The 27,659-nt window shown below is 51.8% G+C and overlaps 1 protein-coding gene across 1 annotated transcript; it reads right to left on the bottom strand.

Moving 5' to 3' along the window:
- Window positions 1–15,313: 15,313 nt before the first annotated feature.
- On the bottom strand, window positions 15,314–22,999 carry NXNL2 (nucleoredoxin-like 2). Its single transcript, XM_012653565.1, has 2 exons — window positions 22,698–22,999; window positions 15,314–15,482 (listed from the first exon to the last, which is right to left on the bottom strand). Exons 1-2 carry the CDS (start codon window positions 22,997–22,999, stop codon window positions 15,314–15,316), a joined length of 471 nt encoding a protein of 156 aa, XP_012509019.1.
- Between the last annotated feature and the right edge of the window lie 4,660 nt (window positions 23,000–27,659).

Genomic DNA, 27,659 nt, shown 5'->3' with positions numbered 1-27,659 from the left:
ATATGCCACTGACGTATGCTCCTCTGTGTCCCTGCCCCTCCAGCGTTCATGTGTGTCCTTTCCATGTATGCAAGATTTTCTTGTATGTGTATTTTTAATTACGTAAATGATGATGTTGCCTAACTACCTCAGCTCTCTCTCTTTTGGTTTTTGTTTGTTTGTTTTGTTTTTTGCTTCCTTCCCTTAGCACGATGCTGTCAACATCCATTCTGTTGCTGTGCACTCAGGTTACTGGTGAAAACATGCTGGTGACTCAGCCCAGGGCCCCCTTTCTCCCCTGGATGCTGCGATGCCAGGGAGGGAACCTGCAAGGACATCCCCAAGCTCGTGGCCAGTGGCCTCCGGCGTCCTCTTTTTCCATCGACCCTCCCGCGACCCGCACAGTCAAGACCCCGCGGCGTGCTCTTCCCTGACTGACACCGGCAGCGTGGTTTCCCTCTCCTGACTGGCTCTCGCTGTCACACTCCACAAACATCCCGTCCGTTGCCTCTCGCTGCTGCAGCCACCCCATGCACCCTGCCTTGGGTACCGGGCCCCCTCCAATGCCAGAGAGGCCTTCGCGATGCATTTCTCTGATAAGGGTGCCAGCCTTGCCGTCTCCTCTTCCGGGATGCACTGTCTTGTCTTGTGGCTGGGCAGGAGCTCCGTGCGTGCTGCGGCGAGGAGCCCCTTGGTTTCGGCCATTAGCAGTTTCTCTGTCTCTTGTGCCATACGTTACTTCTGCCACAGAAACATGCATTTTTTATGCAAGTCAGAGTCATGAAAGTGTTATCCATCCCCTCTGCTTCGGGTGTTTGTTTGAGCAGTTCTTCCACACAGTCCAGGAGGGACACCCTGTCCTGCTAGCCCCTGCCTCCGCTGCAGCCCACAGCCCTGTTCCTTCTGCCCCCTCCGGGGGTCTGCAGGGCCCAGCTGTCCCACCTGAGGGGTCTGGGCCTTTCAGCAAACACCGAGGCCATGGCTGTGCGCCCCTCAGGTAAGACAGGAGCCCTCAGCAGGTAGGATGTGGGTGCGTGGCCAGGTGAGGTTTCTCTCCGATGGGGAGGGGCTGGAGGACAGCGAGGGGATCCAAGGGCAGAACGCCCGACCGGCAGAGAGGCACGCCCAGGGATCCAGGAGGGGCTATCTTGCAGAAGTGACTGGCCTTTTTTTTTTTTAATCATCTTCACTGAGGCCAGAATTCGCTGGAAATTATTTAAACTGCTGCCTGAGGATGTGCGTAAGGTTCCTGTTGATGAAAAAAAGGAGACCGTGCAATTATTCCTGGAGAAAACTGCAGACCCCTCCTGCAAGCCCCACTCCAGCCTTGTCCCCGGCTGTGTGCCAGCATGGGTTTGCCCAGAGGGTGTCCTTCTGCGGGTGCCCCACCTCCCTTCTAAGGGTCTGAGCAGGGGCGAAGGGCCGTGCCACTCTGGAAGGACCACGCAGCAGCAGGACAGGGGTGGCCAGCCAAGAGCAGGCTGTGCAAGTTCACCTGGAAGCTTCCAGAGTTTTCCCAGACTCACACACAGGATGTCTTGTTTTAGCCAAACCCTTTATGTTCTGAGGACAGACTGACCATAAGACCCACGTCTCAGTGGCTTTGCTCTGCATGAGGAGCAGAAGTGGCCAGAGAGTAGGCGGGATGGGAGCCAGCCCATCTTGAAAGATGGACACACAGTCTTCCTCCTGATTCCACCTGCTTTGCAGTTTCGGTGCAGAGGGACTCACTCATTACGGTTGCTGTTCTGATGTGTGGAATTTAAAAAAACTGGGTGAGTTGAGTGAGGCTCAGACAGGCAGGCAGCACATGGAGTGTGGCCCAGAGGCCTGCTATAGTAGCTGGTGGCCCACACCCTAGAGTCCCCACTGGAGGGACAGGCAGGACTCTCAGCCCCAAGCTTGCTGAGGGCAGGGATGAAGTCCTGCAAGTGAACATGCTTGGGCAGGGAGGCCCCTTGTGATTAATAGCATTGCTGGGTCTTAGAGGAGGAATTCCTGGCACAGCCACCTCTCTGGGGTCTCATTAGAGAGTGGCATCTTGGGTGCCTAAATTAGCCTCCAGCCTCTAGAGAGCTGCTGCTGCTCCTGCACTCTCGTCATGTTACCTTCAGGTTGCAGCGTCCTCAGGCTGTGAGCAGGTCCTCCTCCCAGGCCCTGAGCAAACACCATCCTAACAGAGCAGGGCACCAAGCCCCTTGTCCCCATACCCCCAGAAGCCACCTGGGAGGAAAGAACAAGAGAGCAGGAGGTGGGTTGTCCTGAGGGAAAGGAGTGGGCTGAAGGCTCTCCGGACCTTCTGTCTTTGCTGTGCTGTCTGCGTCTGTTGGGAAACACAGAGATGTGTCCATTTGCTCAGCACAGAGGGCTTGAGAGAGGTTGAGGATTGGGTGCCAGGAGGTTGAGGCTGGGGACAGGGACTCTAGTCAGCACTGAGGGACCTGCTGCCTGGGACCAGAGGGGACTGTCTCTGTTAGGTCCAGAGCCTAGAGAAAGGCATACAAAGCCTCCTGTGCAGCAAAATGCTGTTTATTTTGAGCATCTGCGTACAGATAGGTGGAGGCGAAAAAGCGTCCAGGAGAGAAAAGGGGAGAGCCTTGGGTTTCATTGAGGGTTTTTCCGGGGAGAGTAAATAAATTATTTTCAAACAACCAGGAGGGATAAGAAAAGTAAGTCCCCCTTTTGCATTCCATTCCTTTACCTCCCTAGGCGTCTGGCAAAGGCTACGTGCCTAATACACCCTAGGAAGGGGAGAGCCGTGGGTCGGGTTTTGCAGCAGGTTTGGATGGAAGTTTGGGGAGGGTGAGTTCTTTACGCCTAACAGTCTCCACCTGCCATCTCTCCCCTTGGGACCTGAGTCCTGGGAAGCCCCGGGGCGCAGGAGGCTAAAAGATAGGAAAACCCAAGGCGTTTTTCCTACTCTCACACTGACTTGGGCTCAGGAGGTTGAGGACTGCAATCCAGGAGACAGACTCAAGTTGTTCTGAATATACGCTCCAATTAGCAACAGTCACAAGTGGGTTTTGAAAGGAAAAAAGAAAGGGCACTTCTTAAATTGCTCACCAATAAGTTGTTCTTTGTATCACAAATTCCAGGGACTTGAAGATAATGGATGAAGGTCACATTGTGCAACTTGTGGTAACATTTCAGGTAATTTATCAGCTAGTCTGGAAACTACAGGGAAGGAAAGAAAAAACAAAATGCCTTTAAACAATTACCCTTGAGCAGGGCTGCAGGGACCCCCCTGCTGTGACTCAAGTCCGCTGCAGACTCTCTCTGGGCCTAATAACTTTTGCAGGCCTCACATTCCTCAGGCTGCTCTGAGCCACGTTTCTTTCTTGCCACTCACTTCCGACACCAGATGTGGGGTCTTGGGCGTTCCTCATACCCCAACCGATTCTCCAGTGGACCCCTGTTGGGAGTCCTATAATTCAATTCGTTCTGACACCACCCACTTGGAGATCACGTCAGCGCCCACAGGTTAAGGGATCAGTCCCACGGGACTGCCCCTCTTCAGGCAGCGAGCCAGTCCCAGGCTTTCACCTGTGCTGCAGGCCAACCGGCTATAACGGGGCTCCCACGATGCTGCTAGGATGACTCACAGAACTCAGGGAAACTCTTCTTTCACCCATTTATTATCGAGGACATTGCAAAGGCTACAGATGCACAGGGTGAGGCATGGGGGGGAGGAGCTTTCATTCTCTGCACCCCCAGAACCTCCACGTGCTCAGTGATCTGAAAACTCTTGCAAACTCACTCCTGTTGGGGTTCTGTGGAGGCCTCATTCTGCAGGCACGATTGATTAAATCATCGTCCACTGAGGACCGGCTCAACCTCCCTCCCCTCCCGGAGGCCTGGGTGGGGCTGAAAGTTCCAATTCTCTAATCGCAGGGGTGGCCCCAGGCATCCAGCCCCCACACAGAGGTGATCAGGGGCTCCCAGCCTCCCGTCCTCTCATTGGCACAAAAAGACACATCACTTTGGAGGTTCCAAGCGTTTGGGGGCCCCGTGCCAGGAAACGCTGCAGACCAAATACCTATTCCACAGCGTCACCGCGCACAATCCTTTCCCCACCCAGCAAGTTCTCGGTGCCGTCAGCCCAGCCACGCAAGGCCGGGAAAACGGCCGAAGGGGAAATTTCCTGCAATGAGAGCAAGAAAGCCCTTCCTTCTGCGAACTAGAGTAAAATCTGCAAGGGTGAATGACCCAAAGGACACATTTCCCACCCAGGCTGTGTGGGAGCAACACGGCTGGTTTATTCACCTGGTGCGGGTGGGCTGAGTCCGAAAAGAGAGTCAGCACAGAGGGGGGGGTTTAGTGAGGATTTTTATAAACAGGAATGGCCGACCCCCTCCCACCTGCCCTGTTCAGTTCTTTGTTCCTGGGCCAACTGGCAGGTGAAGAACTGCTTCCTCTTACGCGCAGCAGAGGACGGTGGGCAGAACAGCTGTTTGTAGTGAAGTCTTCAAACGACCAACTCCTACGACCGCTTGGCCCCAGTTGCATCCATCCTGTTTCGGCCTCCTCCTTATCAGGAGAGCTAGGGAGGGACAGCCTTGGTCTCCCTCAGGGAGGGAGGGGAAGGAATGCTGGCTGCAGCCGTCAGATCTACAAAGTCCAGGGACTCCCCGGACTCCAGCGGCTGTTGTTTTACAAGCCTAAGTTTTGCATTAACCACATTCTGTCCTATACATACTTTTCGAGTTCCCACCTGGAATAAACCTAACAAAATCTTAAGGCTCCTCGCCAGCCGCCTGACTGAATGGACCCCCTCTTGGCCAAGGGGATACCCTAAAACTGAATTGTCTTCCAGGAGGAGCGAGGTCCAACATGCCTCATCATGCCTCCTCCCTTCTTGGGGACATCCTTTGTAACCCATTAACAGGCCTAAGGGTATGCAAGACAAACCAGCAGGTCCTCAATTTACACAACAAATCTATGTCCAGTGGCTTATCTCTGATAAACAGCTCTTTATGTTGAAACATGCCAAGCCTTTAGACAAAGCTTCATGTCTTTAACCAATTACAAGCCAAAGAATCTTTAAACCCACCTATTGTTGCAGCAGAGCTGACCGGGAACACACAGGGTGGCACACGGAGATTTGGCAAAAACAGGTTTTACTTCACGCTGGCTGGCAAGGCTCAGAGGGGAATTTGCTCTCCCCAAATTCTGAGCACCAGACAAAGAGCACAGCAGTCTTTTATACACTCTGCTTAAGGAGGAGGGACACGGGTACAACAGGGTTAACTTTAGTGAGGCAGGTTCCTAAGCTACTTCACCACCTGATACTCTAATTGCTACAGGTGATTTATGAGGGCAGCGGCAGCTGTGGGGGGCGGGGAGAGTTGCAGGGGAGGAGGCCCAGGGAAAGGGTGCAGGGGAGGAAACCCAATAGTGGAATTTTCCACTTTAGTGGAATTTTCCACTTTAGTGGAATTTTCCAATTTTCCACTTCACTATAACCTGTAAGCACCGCCCCCCCCTCCTTGATACGGCACACCTTTTCGGGCCAAACCAATGTATGCCTCCCACGTATAGATTTATGACTTTACCTGTAACCCCTGTCTCCCCGAAATGTGTAAAACCAAACTGTGACCCAGCCTCAGCGAGTCCACTTGCTCAAGGCTTCTTGGGCGTGGCTCCGGGTCCTGGTCCTCAAGTTTGACTCACAATAAACCTCTTCATTTCACAAAGTTCGCCTGGCTTCTTTTCCATTGACAGGACAATGGTCCAGAAATGAGATTATTCTGCCGCCTGTCTCGGGCTGTTGGTGGCTCCACTTTGCCTTCACCTTCCCATTTCAAGCCCGTTAATGCTGCAGATTGGAATGACCGACAGGATAGCTTGTTCGTGTGTAAACTTGCTTAATCGCGTTGACTTTAAGAATAACTTTGCCTGTAAGTTCTCCAGAAATCCTGACTCAGTGGCACAGGGACCTCCACTGTGAAAAGCTGGAAGGTTGCTTTGACACCCAGCATGAAAGGGGAGCCACCTAAGCCTGCGATTTCTTGGGCATCTGGAAGCTGATGTCCCGAGAGTGTGCCGTGGGGGCGGGGGCTGGGGCCTGGACCAGGTTAGATTCATAAAAGAGACGGCAGCCTGCCAACGAAATTTGCTGCTGTTAAAAATGTGGCCTCTCTCCTCCCATCACCCAGAAACCTGGTGAATCTTTTTCCCACAAAATCTGCTCCAGGGACCAGAAAAATCCCTGCCCCATTGCCTGCTATCCTGTGCACCTGGGGCTTTATTTCAGCCCATTGTTATGTGGATTCCTCCTGGAAAACTCACCGCTGAGCACCATATGTGGCTTGATGCTGGGTTTTCGCAGTTTCCTTGTGAGTCGGCTTTGAAAACAGGTCAGGGAGCAAAGTCTGTTTACTGAGAGAAAGAGGGAAGTCCAGAGCCCTGTCCTGGGTGACTCTGCTGTCCTTCAGCAAGTACCACAATGCTGTTATAGGCAGGGCTCCGCAACAGAGAGAAATGTTCCTGGATGACTCCTTCAGTGCAGTTCCTTCTCCGTGCAACTCACAGCAGAGGGTCGCCATTAACATAAAGAGATAAATCCTCCCTGCCAATGGCCTCAGGCTCGCTCTCCAAGGACCCGCCCTCCAGACCTTCGCTAAAGGGCCAGGGGTCAGAGGTGTCAGAAGCAGATACTTGTCTTGCCAGCCCCTGCCTCCTCCCCTCCTCTCTGAGCCCCACCCCTGCCTGAGGCTCTGACTCCACCTCCTCATCACATACCAGTATAATGACTTGGCTCCTGTCAGCCCAGCCCAGAAGAGACAAGCTCCAAATGCCTGTTGAATGGGTGCATGAATGAATGAATATCTAAAACCTTGTCCTAATAGGACACATTTCTCCAAAGATGATTATTTGCAACAAATAAAATCATGGCAACACATAACATAAGGAAAGGAATGCCAATGGAAAAGAAGCCAAACTCTGTAAAATAATTTTATAGAGGTTTATTCTGAGCCAAATTTGAGGACCATGACCCAGAGCCACACCCGAGAAGCCTTGAGCAAGTGGACTCGCTGTGGCTGGGTTACAGTTTGGTTTTATAGATCTCAGGGATGGGCCGGGCGTGGTGGCTCACGCCTGTAATCCTAGCTCTCTGGGAGGCCGAGGCGGGCGGATTGTTTGAGCTCAGGAGTTCGAGACCAGCCTGAGCAAGAGCAAGACCCCGTCTCTACTAAAATTAGAAAGAAATTAATTGGACAACTAAAAATATATAGAAAAAAAAGATTAGCCGGGCATGGTGGCGCATGCCTGTAGTCCCAGCTACTCCGGAGGCTGAGGCAGAAGGATCGCTTGAGCCCAGGAGTCTGAGGTTGCTGTGAGCTAGGCTGACGCCACGGCACTCTAGCCCGGGCAACACAGTGAGACTCTGTCTCAAAAAAAAAAAAAAAAAAATCTCAGGGAGACAGGGGTTGCAGGTAAAGTCATAAATCAACACATGGGAGGCATACACTGGTTTGGCCCAAAAAGGTGGGCCGTCTTGAAGGGGGGGTGCCTACAGGTTATAGGTGGATTTAAAGACTCTTTGGCTTGTAATTGGTTAAAGACATGAAGCTTTGTCTAAAGGCTTGGAATGTTTTAAGATAAGGAGGTCTGTTAATCAGAGACAGGCACTGGACATATTTGTTGTGTAAATTGAGGACCTGGAGGTTTTTCTTGCATAGCCTTAGGCCTGTTAATGGTTTACAAAGGATGTCTCGAAGAAGGGAGGGGGCATGGTGAGGCAGGTCTGACCTCCCTCCTCCTGGCAGGCAATTCAGATTTAGGGTATCCCCTTGGTCAGGAGGGGGTCCATTCAGTCAGCGGGGGTGGGGGCAGCCTTAAGATTTTATTTTAGTTCACTGGAGGATAAAGATAATGACTTTCCTGTTTCAGAAAGAGAAAATAAGAAAGCAAAAGAATTTAGGAAAGCAAAATGGTGTATTTTATGCCTTATTACTGCAAATGCTTACCCCCAAAAATCATAAGGCCTTAATCCTGGCAACTTATATTTACATGCAATAATAAGAAATCTTTTATATGAAGTATAAAACTATAAAGGAGGCCGGATGTGCCGGCTCATGCCCGTAATCCCAGCACTTTGGAAAGCTGAGGCGGGAGGACTACTTGAGGCCAGGAGTTTGAGACCAGCCTGGGCAACATAGCAAGACCCCTGTCTCTACAAAAAAAATTACAAATTAGCGTGGTGTGGTGGCACGTGCCTGTAGTCGCAGCTACTTGGGAGGCTAAGGTAAGAGGATCGCCTGAGCCCAGGAGTCCAAGGGTGCAGTGAGCTGTGATTGCTCCTGTGAATAACCACTGCTCTCCAGCCTAGATAACAGAGCGAGATCCTGTCTCAAAACAAAAGTATAAAGGAGATATTATTGGTAATTCCATAGCAGAAAAGGAAAATGTTCTCTTTGCCCTGTAGGACTCTCCACCTCCCCCTAATCCCCACTAGGAAAAGCCTCTGGGACAGACCAGTCCCAACATCAGGAGACGCACCCTCAGGAAAGCAAGAAAACAATGCAGATTCAACCAGATGTGCCACGACTTGAGCACAGCAAGGTGTCCAGGGAGAAGGAGATGGAGGAGCAGGGCCGTGTGGGGTGGGCCTCCGAGGGGCGTGGGGGTATGGACGGAAGCTCTGGAGGGAGATGTGGGGAGGAGAAGCAAGGGGAGTTTTAGACCTGGGCTGTAGAATGGATGTACTTAATTATTTTTCAAATGCAAGAAATAATTGGATTTCTTTTTAATTACTATGGCCTACCAGGCTGTTGTTCTTTGAAGGCAGGACCGGGCCCCATGGGACCTTGGATTATGGATGGTTTTCATGTGCAGTAGAGGAATATCATCCAGCAGGTTAGACCTAAGAGTCACAGCTAGCTGCGCCCACATTAAAATCATCCTTTTAGAGCTTAGTCATGGGCGGTTGTGCCACCACCAATGGAAAAGAAGCCAAACTCTGTAAAATAATTTTATAGAGGTTTATTCTGAGCCAAATTTGAGGACCATGACCCAGAGCCACACCCGAGAAGCCTTGAGCAAGTGGACTCGCTGTGGCTGGGTTACAGTTTGGTTTTATAGATCTCAGGGATGGGCCGGGCGGAAAGTGGTTGGGTTCAATTGGCACAATCGTTCTCATTCTCACACTCCAATGGCAAAGACAGACAGATACTGTAGAAACAACATTGAACTTGTCATTACGATATGGAGACGTTGTAAAGGTTAGTCATGCATGTTCAAAGCAGAAAACTAGATTCACATGACATTTTTTTCAGTTCACTAAATTAAATAAAATTTTAAAAGAACCTTTCTTGTGGCATTGCAAACATAATATTAACTTTTCTCAATAATCAGGCAAATAGGCAGTTTGAAAACATGCAAGTAATTTCACTCCCTAATAGAGCCACTAAAATGACAGCAAAGGGATGGTGAAAACAAAAGAGGAAACACAAACAAAAACATGTTTGGAAGGTGTACAAGTGCACGCAGAGTGGAGGCTGACTCTACCACCCCACAAATGTGGTCTGAGCTGGCACTGAGAAACGCCAGAAGCAACTGGTTTATCCCAAGGAATCCTCAAAGGCCTGGGGACCCCAGCTCCAGACCCCTCTAAGTGGAAATACAGGCACCTATCAGGGAGGCAGCTTATGAGACAGTTAGACCTCTAGGTTCCTTCCCACCTCTGTGCCTGAGTGACTGACATTCACCACCCCTTGGAGGGACAGGGGGGGCTGTCCTGGCTGGGAAACATGTAGCTTAAAGTAAGGGTGCCAAAGTGAAATCAGAGTAATTTCATGAAAATGTGTGCTCCCAGAACAGAGCCCTGGCAGCTGGCAGCCCCTGCCCTCTGAGACAGGGAACGAGCTCCACTTAACACAGGCAAAAGCCCTAACCACCCCGATCAAAAACAGGATGTGGTGAGAGAACAAGGTAAGACTGACTGAAACCAAGATGGCAAGGAAATGGACGCAGCCTATCACACCCCGATTATAATACACTAACATGCTAAAAGAAACTCCCACCGACACAGCAGTTCCAGGAGGGAACTTATAAAGAAAAGGAGGGTTCCCAGTTCTAGGAAATCACTGCCCCTTTCCAAGAAATAACATGAATAATCCTCCCCTGCTTAGCCTATAATTAAACCATTGCTTAAACTTAAAAAAATCAAAAGAACCAAGGAGCTGTTCCTCCCAGCAGGGAGAACTACCCTCCACTCTGTGGAGCAATCTCCCACCTCTGAATAAAACTTGCTTTCGCTTTACACTGTCTGCTCGCTCTTGAATTCTTTCTCACACAAAGCCCAGGACCCACTTGGACTCTAAGTGGATCCCGGCATTGAAAACCACCTTCATGTGACACCTCCTTATAGGAGCTGAGAGGATGTTTTCTAATAAACATGACCAGCCAGAACGAGAAATTGCTGCCAACAAGATGGTGGAAAGATCACTCTATAGAGGAGCTCAGAGTTACCAAACCCCACTGATGTCTATTCGGTCCCTCTCAAAATAAACAGGAGGGAGAACAACGGGGGAGGGGGAAGCAACTCAAAGCTAAAGGAAACTATGCAGGAAGAAGACCTTTAAAAGCATGGTTAAGATCCTTAGAGAGAAAGGATTAGATACTGCTTTCATGGAACTAGAAGAGACAGAGGAGAAGGAGAGAGAGAAGAGAGAGGCAGAAACTGACTCAGAAAACAAAGAACTCTTTATATTAAAATTGTGATAGCAGATAAAAGGGCTGGTAGATAAAAATTTGAGGAAATCTCCCAAAGGGTAGAACAAAAGTGAAGAGAGGTAGCAGAAAGAAGAGAAAAATGTAAGGAAGTTGGAAGGCCAGTCTAGGAAGTCAAACATCCAAATACTAGCACTGCTGAAAGACACAACCAAGAAACAGAAGAGGGAAAATTAACAAAATAATTCTGGAACATTGCCCAGAAGTAAAGTTGTGTGTTTCCAGATTGAACACTTCACAAGAGCCAGGCACTAAGGTGAAAACAGAGGCTCCCTAAGGTATCATGAAAGTGTAGAACCACAGGCAAGAAGAAAATCTGGCGAGTTTGGAGAGAGAAGAATAGGTCACATTCACTGGGTCAGGGGTCTCAGTGCAATTGTACCTCTCAACCGTAACAAGGAAACAAGAAAACCAGGGAAAGTACCGTCAAATCACTGAAGGAAAATTGCTTTCAAGCTGGATTCTACACCAGCCAAGCATGCACTAAATATGTGTGCAGTGAAGGCATTTCAGATATGTGAGGCCTCAAAAAGTTTGCCTCCTATATCACTCCTTCTCAGGAAGCTATTAGAGGATGTATTCCAACAAAACAAGGGAGTAAACCAAGAAAGAGAATAACTAGAATGAGGAACTCAATGTAGGAGAGAAAGACGTGAAGTAGCATTGGGATGATTCCAAAGGCCAGGTTGACAGACAGGTACCAGAACCCACAGAGAGGTAGAAGGCTCCAGAATAGATTTCCTCGAGAAGATGGAATGGATAGACCACTTGATGTGTCTGAGTATCTCAAGAGGAGACTTGGATAACCAGTGGAAAGTTTGGCTTACACTACTTATACGTACTTAGCAATTCAGACTGCTATAACAAAATACTATAGACCAGGATGTTTATAATAATAGAAATTTATTTCTCAGTTCTGTCAGCTGAGAAGTCCAAGATCAAGGTGCCAGCAGATTCAGTGTCTGGCAAGGGCCTGCTTTTGGTTCACAGATGGCACCTTCTTGTTGTGTCCTCATATGGTGGAAGGGGTGAAGGGTCTTTTTTATGTGGGCACTAATCCCACTCATGAGGGCTCCACTCTCCTGACCCCATCACCTCCCAAAGGCTCCACCTCCTAATATCATCACCTAGGGGACTAGGCTTCAACATACAAATTATGGGGGCCAGAAACATTCAGACCATAGCAGGTCCACCGGAAAGAAAAAAACAGAGCAAACAATCACGTAAGAAAATTCTTAACCAAAAATGCAGGAGAGAAGAGTAATCTCATTTTACTAAATGGCTTGAAGGCTCTGGACAGCTTACAAAGTAGAGGTGGTTAAACTGAGCATCTTTTCAGCCAAGATTGGCATAAGGTACCCTATTGGAAGGAGGGGATTTAAGGAAAACCCAGAGCACTACTAAGTGTGTGAAGTCGGCCTGAGTCGGTCCAGCCCAACAGAGCGTTAGTTCTCCTGATCGGCAAGCCTGTGTCATGGTCTTCCTCCTTGCTCTGGGATGTCTGTGTGTTGGGGTGGCGGGAGGGTGTGTGCGTGTGTTTTCTCTCAGTGGCTGCCCCCCCACAAGCACACGGTGACCAGCATTTCTCGAGTTTTTCTGGGGTTTGCATGAGATCCCTGCAGGACAGCAGTGGCTGGGCCTCCCCTGAAGGAGAGAGGGCGGATGGAGAACTTCAAGGATGGGGGACGGCCAGGCTAGGAAGGAAGGAGCCCAGCCTGCGTCAGGACTCCCGGCTTATGGAGCAGCCTGAGCTTAGATAAAAGATGCCACAGTTACGAGTTCAGTGTACTGATTTCAACACATTTAGTACACAAGATGCCTGCAGAGCAGTGTTTCTCGGATATCAGTGCCTGAAGGGCTCACTGGGGACATCTCCATGGGACGTCAGCCCGGGGCAGGGCCACAGTGCTGCAGGTGTCACAAGCCCCGCCCTGGGGTCCCTGTGCCACCTGCGCAGATGGCCTCTGCTTATCCAGGACCACACTGAGGGCAGGAGGGTTGTACAGATGAAAAGCAATACGTACTGACGGAAAAAAAGGTGTGTGGCTTTAGTGGGACACATAGATGCGCTAAAACATCCACGGTGGCACTGGATGACAGGATTTTTCCCACAACGGTCATGTACTGCTTTTGTAATACACGCGGCATAAGGCACCTGCAGAGACAGCCACGCGCGCGCAGCTCTCTGAGAGAAGGCTGGAAGTACTCTGCCTCACAGCAAGAACGATTACTTGTTAGGGACGTGATAATAAAGAACATGTCTGCAAGTAGCAATATTTTATTTATTTATTTATTTTTGAGACAGAGTCATCTCGCTCTGTTGCCCGGGCTAGACTGCCCTGGCGTCAGCCTAGCTCACCGCAGCCTCAAACTCCTGGGCTCAAGCGATCCTTCTGCCTCAGCCTCCCGAGTAGCTGGGACTACAGGCATGAGCCACCATGCCCGGCTACTTTTTTCTATATATTTTTAGTTGTCCAGCTAATTTCTTTCTATTTTTAGTAGAGATGGGGTCTTACTCTTGCTCAGGCTGGTCTTGAACTCCTGACCTTGAGTGATCCTCCCACCTCAGTCTCCCAGAGTGCTAGAATTACACCGGCGTGAGCCACCATGCCCGGCCATAAGTAGCAATATTTTAAAGGACATATCACTCTCTCACCATGGGGGAGAAAGACTCACAACCTACAGGGCTGGTCTAGCCACGGGCATCCTGGACGCTTCCCTCCTTCCAAGCACCCCAACGCAGATGCTCCAGTCCTCAATCGTCAACATGCTTCTTAGATTCGGTGTGGCACTTACAAGCATATTTACCAGGAGGGACATTTCTCCACCTTTTAAGAAAAGTCTGTGGTCATGCTTCACATACACACACGTACACACACGGTTTGTGGACATTCTACAGGCAAGGTATGTCCACGCACCCTTCAAGCATGTGTGATGAAAAATACCATAGTAAATATGCCGGCCAGGTGAGGTAGCTCACACCTGTAATCCTAGCACTCTGGGAGGCCCAGGAGGGAGAGGATCCTTTGAGCTCAGGAGTTCGGGACCAGCCTGAGCAAGAGCGAGACCCCATCTCTACTAAAAAAAAAAATAGAAAGAAATTAGCTGGACAACTAAAAATATATAGAAAAAATTAGCTGGGCACGGTGGCGAACGCCTGTAGTCCCAGCTACTCGGGAGGCTGAGGCTGAGGCAGGAGGATCGCTTGAGCCCAGGAGTTTGAGGTTGCTGTGTGCTAGGCTGACGCCAGGGCACTCTAGCTCGGGCAACAGAGTGAGACTCTGTCTATAAATAAATAAATAAATAAGCAAGCCATCTCTGGGTTTTGGAAGAAACTGCATTCGCACATAATTTATTCTTGGGGCAAATAGTGATTGAATTAGCTCAAAGACATCTTTAGTCAACCCACAGGGCCGGGACGAGGTTAGGTCTCAGTTTTCAGTGGAGGGAAGTTAACTGACAGAGCAGGGGCTGAGGGAGGGGGAAGGGACTGCTCTGATTAATCAGCAGCTTAAGTCTCAACTAAAACACAAAGCAAAAGTTGCCGCCACATCTTGCGCGGGTTCACTGAGCGCCGCCCTCGGGCTTTTTTATCACTGAAGCACGCAGCTCCACAGACTGCCTCGTTTGGGGAACACTGCTATTCCTGGGGCCTGCTGGGGTCGGCTTTGCTCCAAATTCCCGGCTGAGCGACCCAGCAAGCTGACTAGATCTGCAGTGGGAACTGGGCTGGGGTGGGTACCCACTATTTTCACAATTTCAGTTGACCAGATCCGGGTGATGTTGGAACACAAATGGCCACTCGGCCAGCAGGAGGCCACAGGGGAGGCTATGATTTGAACTTCTGACAACTTTCCTCTACTATTAGCCAAGATCGTGTACGGGTTTCTTATGCACTTGGATGAATTACCATCTTTTAGGGAATGCTGAGGTTTGATCTTGAAGATATGAATATTTATTTCACATTTCATTGCTTTCTAGGATATTGCAATGCTATTAAAAATAAGTATGAGGAAAGCAAACAAAGAGAAGATAATTCTGAGACAACACATAATTAAAAACTACCACCTTTGATAAATAAAACAGTTTACGCGTTGTATTTGCTGCCTAACTCCTTTTCCTCCTATTGGCACTGGGTTTGGAATGAGAAAGAAGGCAAGTAGGGCTGCTCAAGGTGGAAATAGGCTTGTTTATTATTACAAAGCATACAGTCCACAAACTTTATTAATATAGTTATAAAAGCGTATCATTAAAATGAATAGATCACCAGAAAATATATCAATAAATACATCATTTTACCTGAAGAGATCTGTACAAATAAATGTTTTGCGTAGATTTTGGACAGCTCAGTGTGAATACATCAGGGTTCTTCTTAAGCACAGGTGGGTAAAGCTAACCAGAGAATGAAAGAAATAACTATTAATACAAACAAGCTGCAGGATCAAAACGGGGGAGGGGATTATTTCCTAAGCAGCATTGACTTTCTACCACAGCTTCAAGCTTCTACTCTGAAACTGCAAGGAAATAAAGCCGACAGGGGAGGGAAACCCACATGCTCCTCCGTGCAGCACCTGCCCGGCCCTCTGGGATGCCTCCCGCTTCAACCAGAGAAGTTCTGAAAGACGTCGGCCGCCTCCACCCAGTTCCGGAAGCAGGCCAGCCCCCACTCCCGGATCTGCTTGCGCCCTTTGTTGGTGATGACCTCCCCATTTTGTTTCACAATCACAAGCTTGGGGATGGCCGTGATGTTGTACCTCTTCCTCAGCTCTCTGCGGCAGAGAAGAGGGGTACCAAAGGGTTAGCACCTCCGCCCCCACCGCGTGGGTACAGTCACCAGCGTACCGGGAGCCGCCCTGAGCCCTCGCCCACCCTCACGCTCCTCTCCTGCCAGGCTGGTGGGCTCCTTTCCCTCTGGGTGCTGTCCTTTCTAAGCCGGTGCTGCCCCAGAGAACGGCCTGCAGCCATGCAACTGCTCTGGATCTGAGCGCCCAATCCCGCAGCGCCCAGCCACACGCGGCAAGCGTGCCTAAGGAACCAAAGTTTCCATTTTAATTAAATGAAAATTTAAGTGGCCACAAGTGACTAGTGGTTACCGGATTGGACAGCATAGGTCTAAACCCACAAATAAACCCAATAATTTTTTATATCCTTCTCTACAGCTTAAGAGGCTGGAAAATATCAGGTACATATAACGGCAAAAGTTAAACCTCCCTAAGTTCTAAATAAATCCAAAGCCTTATTTGACTTTCCACCCTACAAATTCAGCGACCCGCTGATTAGCGTTATTATGGATGAAACATTTCTTAGCTACATTGTACCATCATCTGCAACCCCGTGATCGGTCTCTTTACAAAATTATTTCTACTCATTTAGGGAAAGGAGCATCCGCCTTAGGTTTGCAATTCTCCCCATAACCTTCACAGGGATTACCTCCCTGAAAATCCCTGCCCTGTTTCCTCGGTCAAGGGCCCCAGGACGGTAATCTGCTTTCCTGGCTCTGCTGCCCTCAGGGCTGTGAACCCAGGGACAGCAGGAGAAAGGCCCTCAAGACATCTGTCAAGGTCTTCCTGCTGCTCCTGGCACGGCTTCTTGCAAACACGGAAAAATGTGTGGCCCCTGCACTCCAGAAAGAGAATATATTTCATTTCCAACATCCATGAAGCTTTGACAAAACCAATCATGTCTCAGTCACAAAGGAAATCTTAATAAATTTCAAATGATCAATAACACAAAGACCACCTAATCAGACCACAAGGGGACGGAACTAGAGACCAGTAAGAAATCATTTTTACGAACGAGTTTAAAAACCAACCACATGGTGTACGTGAAATAGCAATGCAGAGGACAAAATATTTAAACTAGAACAATACAGAATATACTTCAAATTCCAAGCTGTAAATACAACGAAACACACTTATCCAAAACCCATACACAGATGAGTTATGGATTTAATTCAAAAAGCTAGAAAAAGAATGGTGGAGCAAACACAAAGAAAGTAGAAGGCTAGCAAAACAAGACTGAGAACAGACATCACAGAAACAGGTAATGAACCAGAGAAAATCCACGTGGGGTGAGGATGAAAACCCAACCTCGTTCTCAGGAAAGGCTAAACTACGAACCAAATCTCTGCCGAGAACGAGCAAAGGAAAGAGAGAAGGCAGCAGGCGATCAGGAGTCAAGCAGAGCGGGTCCCACACAGCGCCGGTGTGGACGACCTGGCCGGCTGGCGCTGGCGGGAAGGCACGGTCTTCCCCTGGCACAGGACGGCTGCCAGGACCACCCGTTCCCAGAGAACCAGCGCACAGCTCCCCCTGAGCAGCTCCGGAAGCTGTTTCCCGTGGTGTCCAAGGACTCCCATGAGGGAAAGAAAAAATGGGAGAAAGAAATGGGTAAACCAGTCTATAAAAACCATCACACGAAGTAAAAGGACGCTCACAGTGGAGACTGCGCTGCTGAAACTGTATCTGCAGAACTGACAAACCAAAGCCGGAAACACGGAGCAGACACAAATTGGTGTCAAACTCAGGTTTAGGCGACGCTTACTCCTCCCCAGTCACGAGTGCTCAAGACAGACGAGGAGTGTGAAACTCAGGCCGAGGGACCTCAGCCGGGCCGAGCCCGCGCGGCTCTGGCAACCACAGCGGTGGGCACGGAAGTCGTGGCGGAGGCCATGTCCCCTCTACTGTGTCAAGACTCCTGCACAGCATCTGAAATTTGAAATGCCTAAGAAATTCACTTTTCCCAGTGGCACAGAACAAAAATGTGGAAAAAAAGACAAACAACCCAAGTAGCCCTTTGCATAAAGACTGCACCCAAACGGCCGGCAGTGTAACTAAGCTCTTTATCTGGTCGTTTCGGCAAATCAGTTATTTCAGCCCTTGTGCTTTGGGCAGCGGGACAGCATGAGACAGAGCACACCACGTTTCAGAAAGGGAAGCCTGGCAGGGCCTGGCAGGGCTCTGTCATCCCAGGGACGTGGGACCTCATGCCCAAGGCCGTGCAGAGTCCCTGGAGGGCTGATGGTGGGCATGAGGGCGTCGGGGTGACAGCAGCGCAGCAGCGCCTCAGCCACAGATTCCTGAGCCACGCGGGTTGGCTCAGCATCTGCCCTCCCGGCAGCTCCCTGGGAGGTGCTGGTCCCCGCACCAGCCTCTGCTCAGCACTGTCTGAGCGACGGTGCTTCTCAACACGGGGGCCCGGGACCAGCAGCTTCAGCGTCGCCTGGGAACTCGTCAGAAATGTGTCTCCCCACCCTGACCGGGGGTGCAGCCTGTGACCCTGTGCATGATGCTCAAGTTTGCCGGCCCTGCTGGCGTCTCCCAGGGCTTCCTGCAGCCCCTGCACTGACTGGGAGAGGCTGAGCACGTGCCCCCACTGCGGGAGCAGCACGGGCCGCGGTTGGCCGCCAGCATCCAGCCTGTCCTGCAGAAACCATGTCTCTCCCATTTTCCCGCATGGATCAGCCAGGTGAGCGAGCTCATCTCCTGTCCCTAGACTCTTCATCGGCACCACACGAGTAATAAAATCCACCTCCTGGGGTTGTCGTGAGGAGTAAATGATTAGTACATGAACAACTTAACAAAAGAGGGAGCTTGGCACATAATAAGTACTCAATAAACACTGGCTCTTCTTATCGTGTGGGAAGGACCCACCTTCCATTCCAGCTGGGTCTACTGCTCAGTCCGCATATCTCTTGGCCCTTGGCTACCCTAACTAGTACAGAAATGGGTGACTAGCAGACTCAGAACCAGTGGGGCTCCATAAGCACTTCCCTGTGTGCTAGAAAAGAGGAGGTGCGGGGACGTGCAGTCCAAGACATAGCAGCCATTCTGCCACCACGAGAAGGGACTGGATTTGCCGGGCAGCCACTGCCTGCAGCCCAAGACTGAGGCACAAGTGGCAGAAGGCAAGCCACAAAATACGTCCTCAGTCTCCCTGGAGACCAGCTCCTGGCTGCTGGGTGTTTCATTTAAGCCAGCCTATAACTTTCCTTGTTCAATCTCTGAGTTGCTGCTGCTGCTGCTGTTGTTGCTTTAATCCCTTGCAACATTAAATGAAGCTCTGACACAGCCAGGGAGTGTGCTGCAAGCTGGGCATTGAGAACTAAAAAGAGGCTTGTGGTGGCCACGCTGATCTTCAAAGAGACACCCAGCATCAGCCCTCAATCCCCACTTGGCAGCCTCTGCCTGGGGACACATGTAACCTTGGAACAGCACAGGAGAGGTAGATAGCCACCCTCCTCCCCTGAAGTCATCTTGATCCCCTCTGGGCACTGAGCTGTGTCCGCGGAGAAGAGAATATGCTTTGGAGGAAAGAGCATTGTCAGAAGCATTTTAACCATTTTGGGAAAATTCAAGAGCCCAGTTCCTCCTTGTCCTCACAAGCACCGTAGCGACTGACGTTAGTCCCCACCTTCTCTAACCCAGCCGCATCCTTGTCCCTGGCATAACTGCGCTCCTGGGTTGCTATGGCAACCCCTGACTCCAGTCTCTTTCCATCTCAGGCAGCCGCAGACTGCTGCCAAGCAAATCGCTCTAAAGCACTGTCTCTTGCTCACTTGCTCCAACCACCCACCAAACATGCTCCCTGTGGTGCCAAGCACTGAACAACCATACCTGGCTCCTCCTGTGGACAAGGGAACCCAGGAAAGCCCTGGAGGGTTGGAGCAAGGCGTGGCCAGCCCAAATCAGTCTTTGAAGAAACAGCCGATTAGATACAGATGCTAAGGCCCTGGAGAGCAGTTAGGAGAATATTCTAACAGCCCAGCGCCTGAGTGGAGAAGTAGCAATGAGTAAAAAAACAGAGAAGGATCTGGGAGCCACAGAATCAGTGAATTCAGGGATGTGTTGAATCCAAAGGGCGTAGGGGGCAGCTAGAGCACTGGGCTAGAGAGAGGCAAGGGGCAGAAAGACAGAGCCAGGAGTCACTGGCCTGAGCACCGACCCTTCCCCACTGAGCCATTCCCTGCCCAAGAAATGAAGTTGTGGCCAACTTTCTTTTCTATCAAATCCAAACTCATTGGCCTAGAAGTTAAGGTGTTCCAGTACCAGCTATGGCAGGGGAGGCAGTGGTCAGAGCCTGGGCATGCAGGAGGAGGGCAGATCCCCTCCAGTCCTCCTTTGGGTCCACTGACATGTCAGCGGCCAAGTGGGGACAGGAGTTGTTATGAGGCAATCATTATAAAATCACACAAAATCACCATTGCTCGTCTCTTGTGAACAGCAGCATGCAACAGGAATTCCTGCTGGTGAACTCAGAACTTGTTACTTCACTCTTGGACAATGAGTTTTACCCGTAAACTCAGTAACAAAGGGAGGGGAGGCAAGGCAGGATGGAACCTCATCTTGAAAAAATACCGCCAGGGAGTGCTGGCGTCTGTCCCCACATTAAGGCCAGAGAAGGCTCGGCCCCTTCTTTCAGCCCACCTGCACTTGGGCACCTGGGCAAGGAAGTGACAACCCCAGCCAAATACCCGCATCTCCAATTTCAGGGATGTCAGTAAGCAGTTGCCTCTCTGGGGACTGAAAGTGGCACTGTGTTGTGTGTTTGGGAGCAGGTAGACGCCAGAAAAGCTGCTATCTACGCAACTCTGAGGGCAACTCTGAGGACAAGGCGAGGGTCTGGGCATCTTCTCCCTGCAGGGGCGTGTACAGCCCGCCTCTGCCTCCAGCCGTGCCAAGGGTGCTTCGCAGCGATGTCTTTGGAAGCACCTGCTTTCCTTCTCCTCCCTCAACTCGGGTGGATGACCAGGAAGTCAGCGGAGAGGGAGTGATGAGCTGAAGCCCCCAAGGGAAGGCAGCATGGGGTCATTTCACCCCGCACCTATCCAGGGGCGCTCCCGAAACGTCACCGTCCTGAGCTCCCCGTCCACACACCAGCCGCCCAGCATCGTGTTCTGTGCACATTAGCAACTTCCCAAGTGCCTTGGGATGCTCTGCACACTTTTTCTTTCCTCGTGGCAGTGGCTATTTCCATTCTGCTCATGATCCTATTCCATAAATCCCGGCTGGGACAAGGGGAACTTGGGGTGTGGCTCCAACAATTCCCACAGAATATTCCCTGTCCCGGCTTACACGTGGCAACGACGAGTTCACGACGTTCAGTCTGGAAAGGGGTGGGGACAAATAGCTACATTCACAAAATGCAAGTCCCCTCTGAGGACAAAGAGCAGGCGAAGCCCAGGCCAGCCAGGCTGAGAGGACCGGAGCGCACGGCCGCCTGTGCCGGAGCTGCTCTCCTCATCCCGCTGGAGCGCACAGACTCAGACCGGATCAGCAGGGAGACAGGAGGGAGTCCTGCATGGCCTTCCCAAGTGAGTCTGTGCTGCAGGGGGCCGAGGCCTATAGCCCCTCGGAGAGGAAGTGCCCAGGGCGGAAAGGTGGCCCCAGACCCAGGAGCGCTCGACTCTGCGCCTCCACGGCACAGCCGCTAAACGAGCACTAGACCAGAGTGCAGACCGTCACCAGTGGACACACAGCCCTGTCAGGTATCAGGTCAACCCTGACAGTAACCACGTGATGTACCATTGCTCAACAATAAAATACCTTGCCTACCATCACCCGGTGGGTAAATCCCAGGTCTGTGCCCACTCACTAACTCATCAGGAATCAAAACTGTGTTCTCTCAAAAGCTACCCATAACTTGAGTGCTAAGCACTTGAAGTGATTCTGAGAATCCTTTGCAAAGTAAATCGCCTGTCACTTAGACTTACCACCAAGACTTTCACAGTCCTGGTGCGGTGAGGCCTCCAGGAAGCAGGCCACCCACCTGAGGGCTGAGGCTTCCTGCCTGGGCTCCCCTCTCACTCACGACCACCTAAATCATGTGTTAGGGAGAATAATCAGAACTCTTCCAGTTAATTGCTCTTCCACAGAACTTACAGGGTTAACTTCCACTTTTCATTTGCCAGAAGGAATGTCATCTCATGACAACTAATTGGAGGGGTAAAGCCACAACTGCATGATAATCCCCAGAGAAATGTGAGGCTGGCCTCTGCACAGAAACTCACCTGGGCACCTCTTCAGGGGTGGGCTGGGACGATGCACCTTTCTGAGGTGTGATTTAAACCCCTTTCTGAGGTGTGATTTAAACTGAAGTCTGGACTCTTACACCACAGGAGACCCTGACACCCAGAGCAACAAGTCCCCTGCCAGACTCCCCTGTGCCAATCCCTGCCCCTCCCTGCTTCCTCTAGTTCACTAGCAAAGTCTGACATTCCAACACAGAGCTGACGATTTCCACCTGGACACCTCTTTTCTAAAGCAAGGGTGGGGTCAAAGGTCCCTTCAGAGAGACTTTTGTTACCTCTGACATCTGCCTCCTCCTAGTTCTTCCTACATGTACAGTAACGAAATTTATAGTAATGAGTTTTATACCTTACAGTTATAAAATTCCATCACTGCCAGTAAAAATGAAACCCCAAAGGAGGCCAGCACCCGGGTTCCTTGGCCGGGGAGCCCTCGGCCCCTCCCTCCCAGCACAGCCTCCACCGCCTGCACTGCTGGTGCCTGCCACACTGCTGACGGCCTCCTGGGTCACCCCTGCCCGTCCGCTCCCAGACACCCAGACACCGACACCGAGCGGGGGTCATCCCCGGGACCGCCGCCTACTAAGCGGGAGGAGGATTCAGCGTTGTGGGCCCTGAGCCACCCGGGGCAGTGGTTCTCGGACAGCGGCCCGCAGACCCACGGCATCAGCACCACCCGGGCTCCTGGGAAATGCAGATCCCCGCGGCCCCAGACCTGCGCAGTCAGAAAGTCCCCCAGCCCGTGGCGGTGCTCATGCTCTGGTTTTGCGAACCTCGCCTGGAGCCCTCCGTGTCCTGAAAGGAAGTTGGAACAAGGCCGTGACTAACCTGCCGAGACCTGAACGGGAAGGCGGGGACGGGGAACGGGATCTGCAAGAGCTCGCGAGGGCGCAGGAGACGGCCTGGGGCAACCCGGGGGCGACGCCGGCGGCCCCTGCCCCGCAGCACCCGCACTCACTGCCGGTAGGGGTCGTGGAAGGGCAGCGCCAGCCAGGCGCCGTGCAGCTCGCGCATGAAGGCCAGCATCTCCTCGGCGCTGCCGTCGGCCGACACGAAGACCACCTCGAAGGGCGCGGGCCGCCGCGCCTCGCCCACCAGCGCCGTGTAGAAGTCACGGAGCAGCGGCGTGAAGTCGCGGCTGGGCGCGCACCGGCCGGCGGCGAAGTACAGCGCCACCACCTTGTTCTGCAGCGCCGCCTCTGCCTCCACCGCCGCACCCTCACGGGTCACCAGGCGCCGCCCGCCCAGCACGTCCACCATGGCGAAGTCGCACGGTCCCCTGAGGCCCGAGGACGCCTGCGGGAGGATGATCACCTGCGGGCGGGCGCTGCGGGGCCCGGCGTCTGTCTCCACCGACGCGCAAGACCTGCCCCAGCTGCGCCCCGACCTGGGGCCCCGCTCGGACCTCGGCCCGGGGCGCGCCTGTGGCTGCAGCAGGGCAGTCGCACTGGGAGAGGGACTCTCACAGACACCGCGACCCCAGATGCTGAGGCCGTGGCTACGGCGCGGCGCCCGCCCCCAGAAACCTAGCCAGCCAGGCCACCAGGCGCCCTGCCGCCCCCACGCCCTCCTCCCGCTGCGCCCCGGGCACACTCCGCGTCCTTCCACTTCCCTGCCGCGCCGGCCCAGAGCGCTCTAGCCAGAGCCCCCGTCCACCGCCCTCCCCGCAGCAGCGCGCCCGGCCCGCCCCACTCACCGCCTCCGGAGCTCCCCGCGAACCACGCTCTTCCCTCTGCTCTACTCCCCTCCCTCCTCGCTCTCCCTCTCTGCGCCCCTCGCCGCCCCCCCCGCAGCCCCGCCCCGGCACCTCCTGACCCTCCTGGTGCTCCCGCCCGGCCTGCGCTCCCCGCCCCGCTGCAGGTGTCCCGCCGCCGACTTCCCAGTGCTTTAGAAGCCTGCCTTGGAGCTCTCGCCGCAGCCCAGCACCCTGGAAGGGAGACTGGCGAGGGCGGAGCGACGGGGGAAGAGGAGGAGTCGTTGGGCCTGGGGCGGGCCTGGGCGGCGTGGTGGGGAACCAGGGCTATGTGCTTTCTGGGCGTTTGCCCCTGACATCCTGTGTCCTGGCTGGGAGGGTTCCTGGAGTTCTGGAAGAAACCGGGGCGGTTCTTAAGGAATGTTTTATTTGGAGAACAAGAGTATTAATGATGTTGCAAGCACGGTTGTAGGCCCTAGGAATTCAGCGGGGAGCAGAACGATTGCAGCTGCCTGCCAGGCCCGGGATAGCATGAGGAGCTGTGCACTGGTGTGAGGGCAAATAAAAGATGCGACAAAAATAATACTAAAATAAAATAACCAGTAATCAAGGTAATTAATGTTTTAATGCAACATTTTAAAGATTCTAAATTAATGCAAAAAAGTTCATGATGAACAAATTATCAAAAACTTAGAGACAGTGAGGGAAACCAAAATATGCCACCCAGAAGTAGGCCACTTTGGTGTACTGAATTATTTTGAGCAGATGGCACTAAGCACTTGAGAAACAGCAAATGCCGGGAGAGGAATTCTCTGCATTCTCTTTACCTGCCTAAAGACAGATCCTCCAAAAGGAGCTCAATTGTTACAGATTGTTGTAAATGGCTTTTGGGGAGTTTCGTCAACAAGCAAAATAGACTTGTTGTCACAGGAGAAGAGACACCACACCCAGGCTTTGTCACAAACTCTCATATCTCCCATCTATTCCTTTAAAGGCCCATTAATCTTTCCTAAAAATTATTTACTCTCCCCTAAGTGACCTGTATCCCCCTCCATTTGCCCTATTAAGACTGAGTATCTCAAATATCACTGGTTTGGGGAATATTCACTTTTTTTTGTTCCCATGATGCCCCCATGCAGGTAATATTAAAAATTGATAAATTTGTATACCCTTTGTCCGGGAATTCTGCCTGTTGTTAGTTGAATTTCATGGACTCAGCAATGGAACCTGGGAGGGTAGAAGGAAGGTCTTTCCTCCCCTAAGACAGCGTGGATTTCACCCTGACTTTGGGCACCGTGCTCACCTCCCCAAATTCTGCCCCTGCACCCTGCCTGGAGCTTACGTCCCAGCGGGCACAACAAAAAATAAAGTAAATGAGGAAGGCATTTTGTACACGCTGTGCGGAGAGAAGAGCCACGGGGAGGGGCGCACTTGTAACTGAGTGGTCAGGGAAGTCGGGGCAGGTGAGATCTGAGCTTCCTGAGGAGCCGCTTGCTCTCGCAGGCTCCCTCCTGTCTCCCGGTCACACGAAAGGGAAAGAGGCAGACGTTCCCCGCTGGCCCCGCGCCGGGTGGGCTGTGTGCGTGTGCTTGGCCAGCCAGAGCTAAGCGCGAGCCTGACGGAGGGCTGATTGATGCTGTCGTGTCAGGTAGGCTGCTAGAGCTGCGATTCACTGTCCCCTTGGAACACTGGGGAAATGGATAGACAAATCCGAGAAAAAATTGAAAGGAGCTGTAAGCAGCATAAATCTTGCATGTGAAGGCCCCAGACTTTTGTTAAAACTCGGAAATCAGAGGAATGAAATGCTAAACTCTAAATATCATCCAGACTGTATTTTGATCTGTTTGGCTTTTTAATCTTTGAACACAACAGTGAGGGAAAATTGATAGCATTCCTAATTAGTTGACAATGCCACCCACTGAGAAAACTCCCAAACATTTGTATAAACACTACTGTGGGAGGGGTGAGGGCCCATTCCTGGGGAGAGCAGCCCAGCTAGGGGCTACCCTGGAACAGAGAGAGGAGGGGGAGGTGTGATCCTGGGGGACAGAGTCAGCCGACCCCCCAGCCTCCCCAGGGTGTTCTCCTTGGACCGCTGCTTTGAGCATCTGTGTACAAGCCAGGAAGGGACTCAGACTCGTTCAGGGAGACTGAAGACCGCTCAGCCTGATTGGCTCAGCTTCACTTCTAAAGGGGATTCTCAAGGGTCGTTGCTGACCCTTCCGGGGCAACCAGTCTTCGAAGGGACTTTCCCAAGGCCATCCCTGTCGCAGGAAGCCACCCCCTGACCTCTCCGTAAGGTGGGAGTGGGCCAAGGGTGCCATGGGGTGCAGAACAAAGCCCAGCACTCTGTTCTGCTTCTGCTGGAGCCAAGTTCTCCTTCAGGTTTCCCTCCAAGGGAGCACACACAGAAACACCCACAAATGGAGTCCCAAAAACAGGATTAGGTGTCCCCTACTCCCTAGCTGGGATATGCAAAGTCGCTTTCATACCAAATTTCTTTCCAGGGCATCTAAAGATGACCTGAGCATGGGCATCTGAAAGCAGGTTTACGTGCCCTGGACAATCACAGGGAAATTAGGCAACGAGTCCTACTCCGGATGCTGGTCTGAGAAATCCCAGTGAAGGTCCCCTCAGGCTTGGCCTCCCTCTCTGGGCCCCTCTCCCCTCATCCCTGCCACCACTTTAAAAATATTTTCTAACCCATCACACATTCCCCTCCCTAACTTAAGGGCAATCTTTTCTGCATTTCCCCCCGTCTGAGAGTAGTTACGACAAGGACTCCATCCTCGAGCAGACTTTGGACAGTCTCCTCCAACCCTCTTCTCAACTAGGCGCCATCCCGGGCCCGTGATCGGCCTGCCTAAACCAATCGTAGCAAAGAACGCTGCTAAGCCATCCCTCCCTTGGTGTCTGCTCCCCTCGGCCTGCCTTCAGCAAGCATCCTGTTAAGTGGGTTTAGTGGGAAGCCCCCCACCCTTGGTGTGCCCTGCAGTGATTTTCCACTCTTCGACCTCCCACCCCCACCCCGCTCCTCGGCTGCAAATCCCCACTTGTATCCGCAGCTCCTTCCCCCACTGCAGAGGCACTGAACGAAGTCTGTCCGGACTGCCTTTGACTAGCGCCAGCTCTCTATCTCCATGACAGTTACCAAAGGCTGTGTTGCCATGGTTGGCCTATAGCTGTGACACAGACTGAAGGTAGAACGTCTCAGAGCTAACGCTGGTTGGCTGGGCGCGCAGGGCCTTCTAAGACACTCCAGGAAGAACCACTACCACGTGATCATGGCTCTGCCCCCGCTCCCCGCTCGGCAGCAAGCCTCCCTGACCGGCCTTTCTCCTTAGAGAGAATGTCCCCTGCGGGAGGAGATTTGATGAGTTGTTGGGCAAGTTCACCGCTTCTCAGTTCTCCTCTTTGTCAACACACTTTGAATTGCTTCTCCACGGCAAAAGAGGAGCACGTGAAGAAAACGTGACCCATGGCTGCTTGACATGAAATTGACTTCTCTTTTCACTATCGAGATACACATACGATGATTATGATGATGCATTTACTTCTAGCACCACTTACGAATATACAAATATAATTATGAAAATGTTTTTGCTCTGATCAGCATAGCAAGCAATTTAGACAACCCAGCGTGCAAATGCAACACTCTAAATTTCCTGGTTTTATGTATCCAGGGGCCACGATGCCTTCTCCCTAGAGGGAGCATGACGGCCTTGGCGGACCAGGGCTCTGCCTGGTCACAGATGCCGTGTTTCTTCATCAGGTGACTTGTCCAGGTTTGAATCCACTAGGAATTCATCTCATATTGCAGCCAATGGATTCAGTGTATCGTTTCTACATTGGAACATCTCTCTGTAGCTCCCACCCAGGGCCAGCCACATAATTTGAGAGGCCCAGTGCAAACTGAAAATGCAGGGCCCCTTGTTCAACAAGCAGGGAAAACCAAATGGGCCAAAAAAGGTACTAAAATACCAAAGCTTCCCCCTTTCTTCCACAATCTCTCTCGGCCTGTCATGGTATTTTTTTTTTTTATTGAGACAGAGTCTCACTCTGTTGCCCTGGCTAGAGTGCCGTGGCGTCAGTGTAGCTCACAGCAGCCTCAAACTCCTGGGCTCAACCGATCCTCCTGCCTCAGCCTCCTGAGTAGCTGGGACTACAGGCATGTGCCACCATGCCTGGCTAATTTTTTCTATATATTTTTAGTTGTCCAATTAATTT

This window comes from Propithecus coquereli, unplaced genomic scaffold (genome assembly GCF_000956105.1).
Source record: "Propithecus coquereli isolate 6110/MARCELLA unplaced genomic scaffold, Pcoq_1.0 Scaffold423, whole genome shotgun sequence".
In the NCBI taxonomy this organism is placed as follows: Eukaryota; Metazoa; Chordata; class Mammalia; order Primates; family Indriidae; genus Propithecus; species Propithecus coquereli.
The sequence above is the reverse complement of the archived record's forward strand: the minus strand, read 5'-3'. Positions and strand labels throughout refer to the sequence as shown.

Bases quoted from the DNA above. Each gene is read 5' to 3' on its own strand.
- NXNL2 (XM_012653565.1), bottom strand. From the start codon at position 22,999: ATGGTGGACGTGCTGGGCGGGCGGCGCCTGGTGACCCGTGAGGGTGCG. The intron at 15,483-22,697 runs GTGAGTGCGGGT...TCTCTGCCGCAG, and splicing joins TTCCACGACCCCTACCGGCA to AGAGCTGAGGAAGAGGTACA.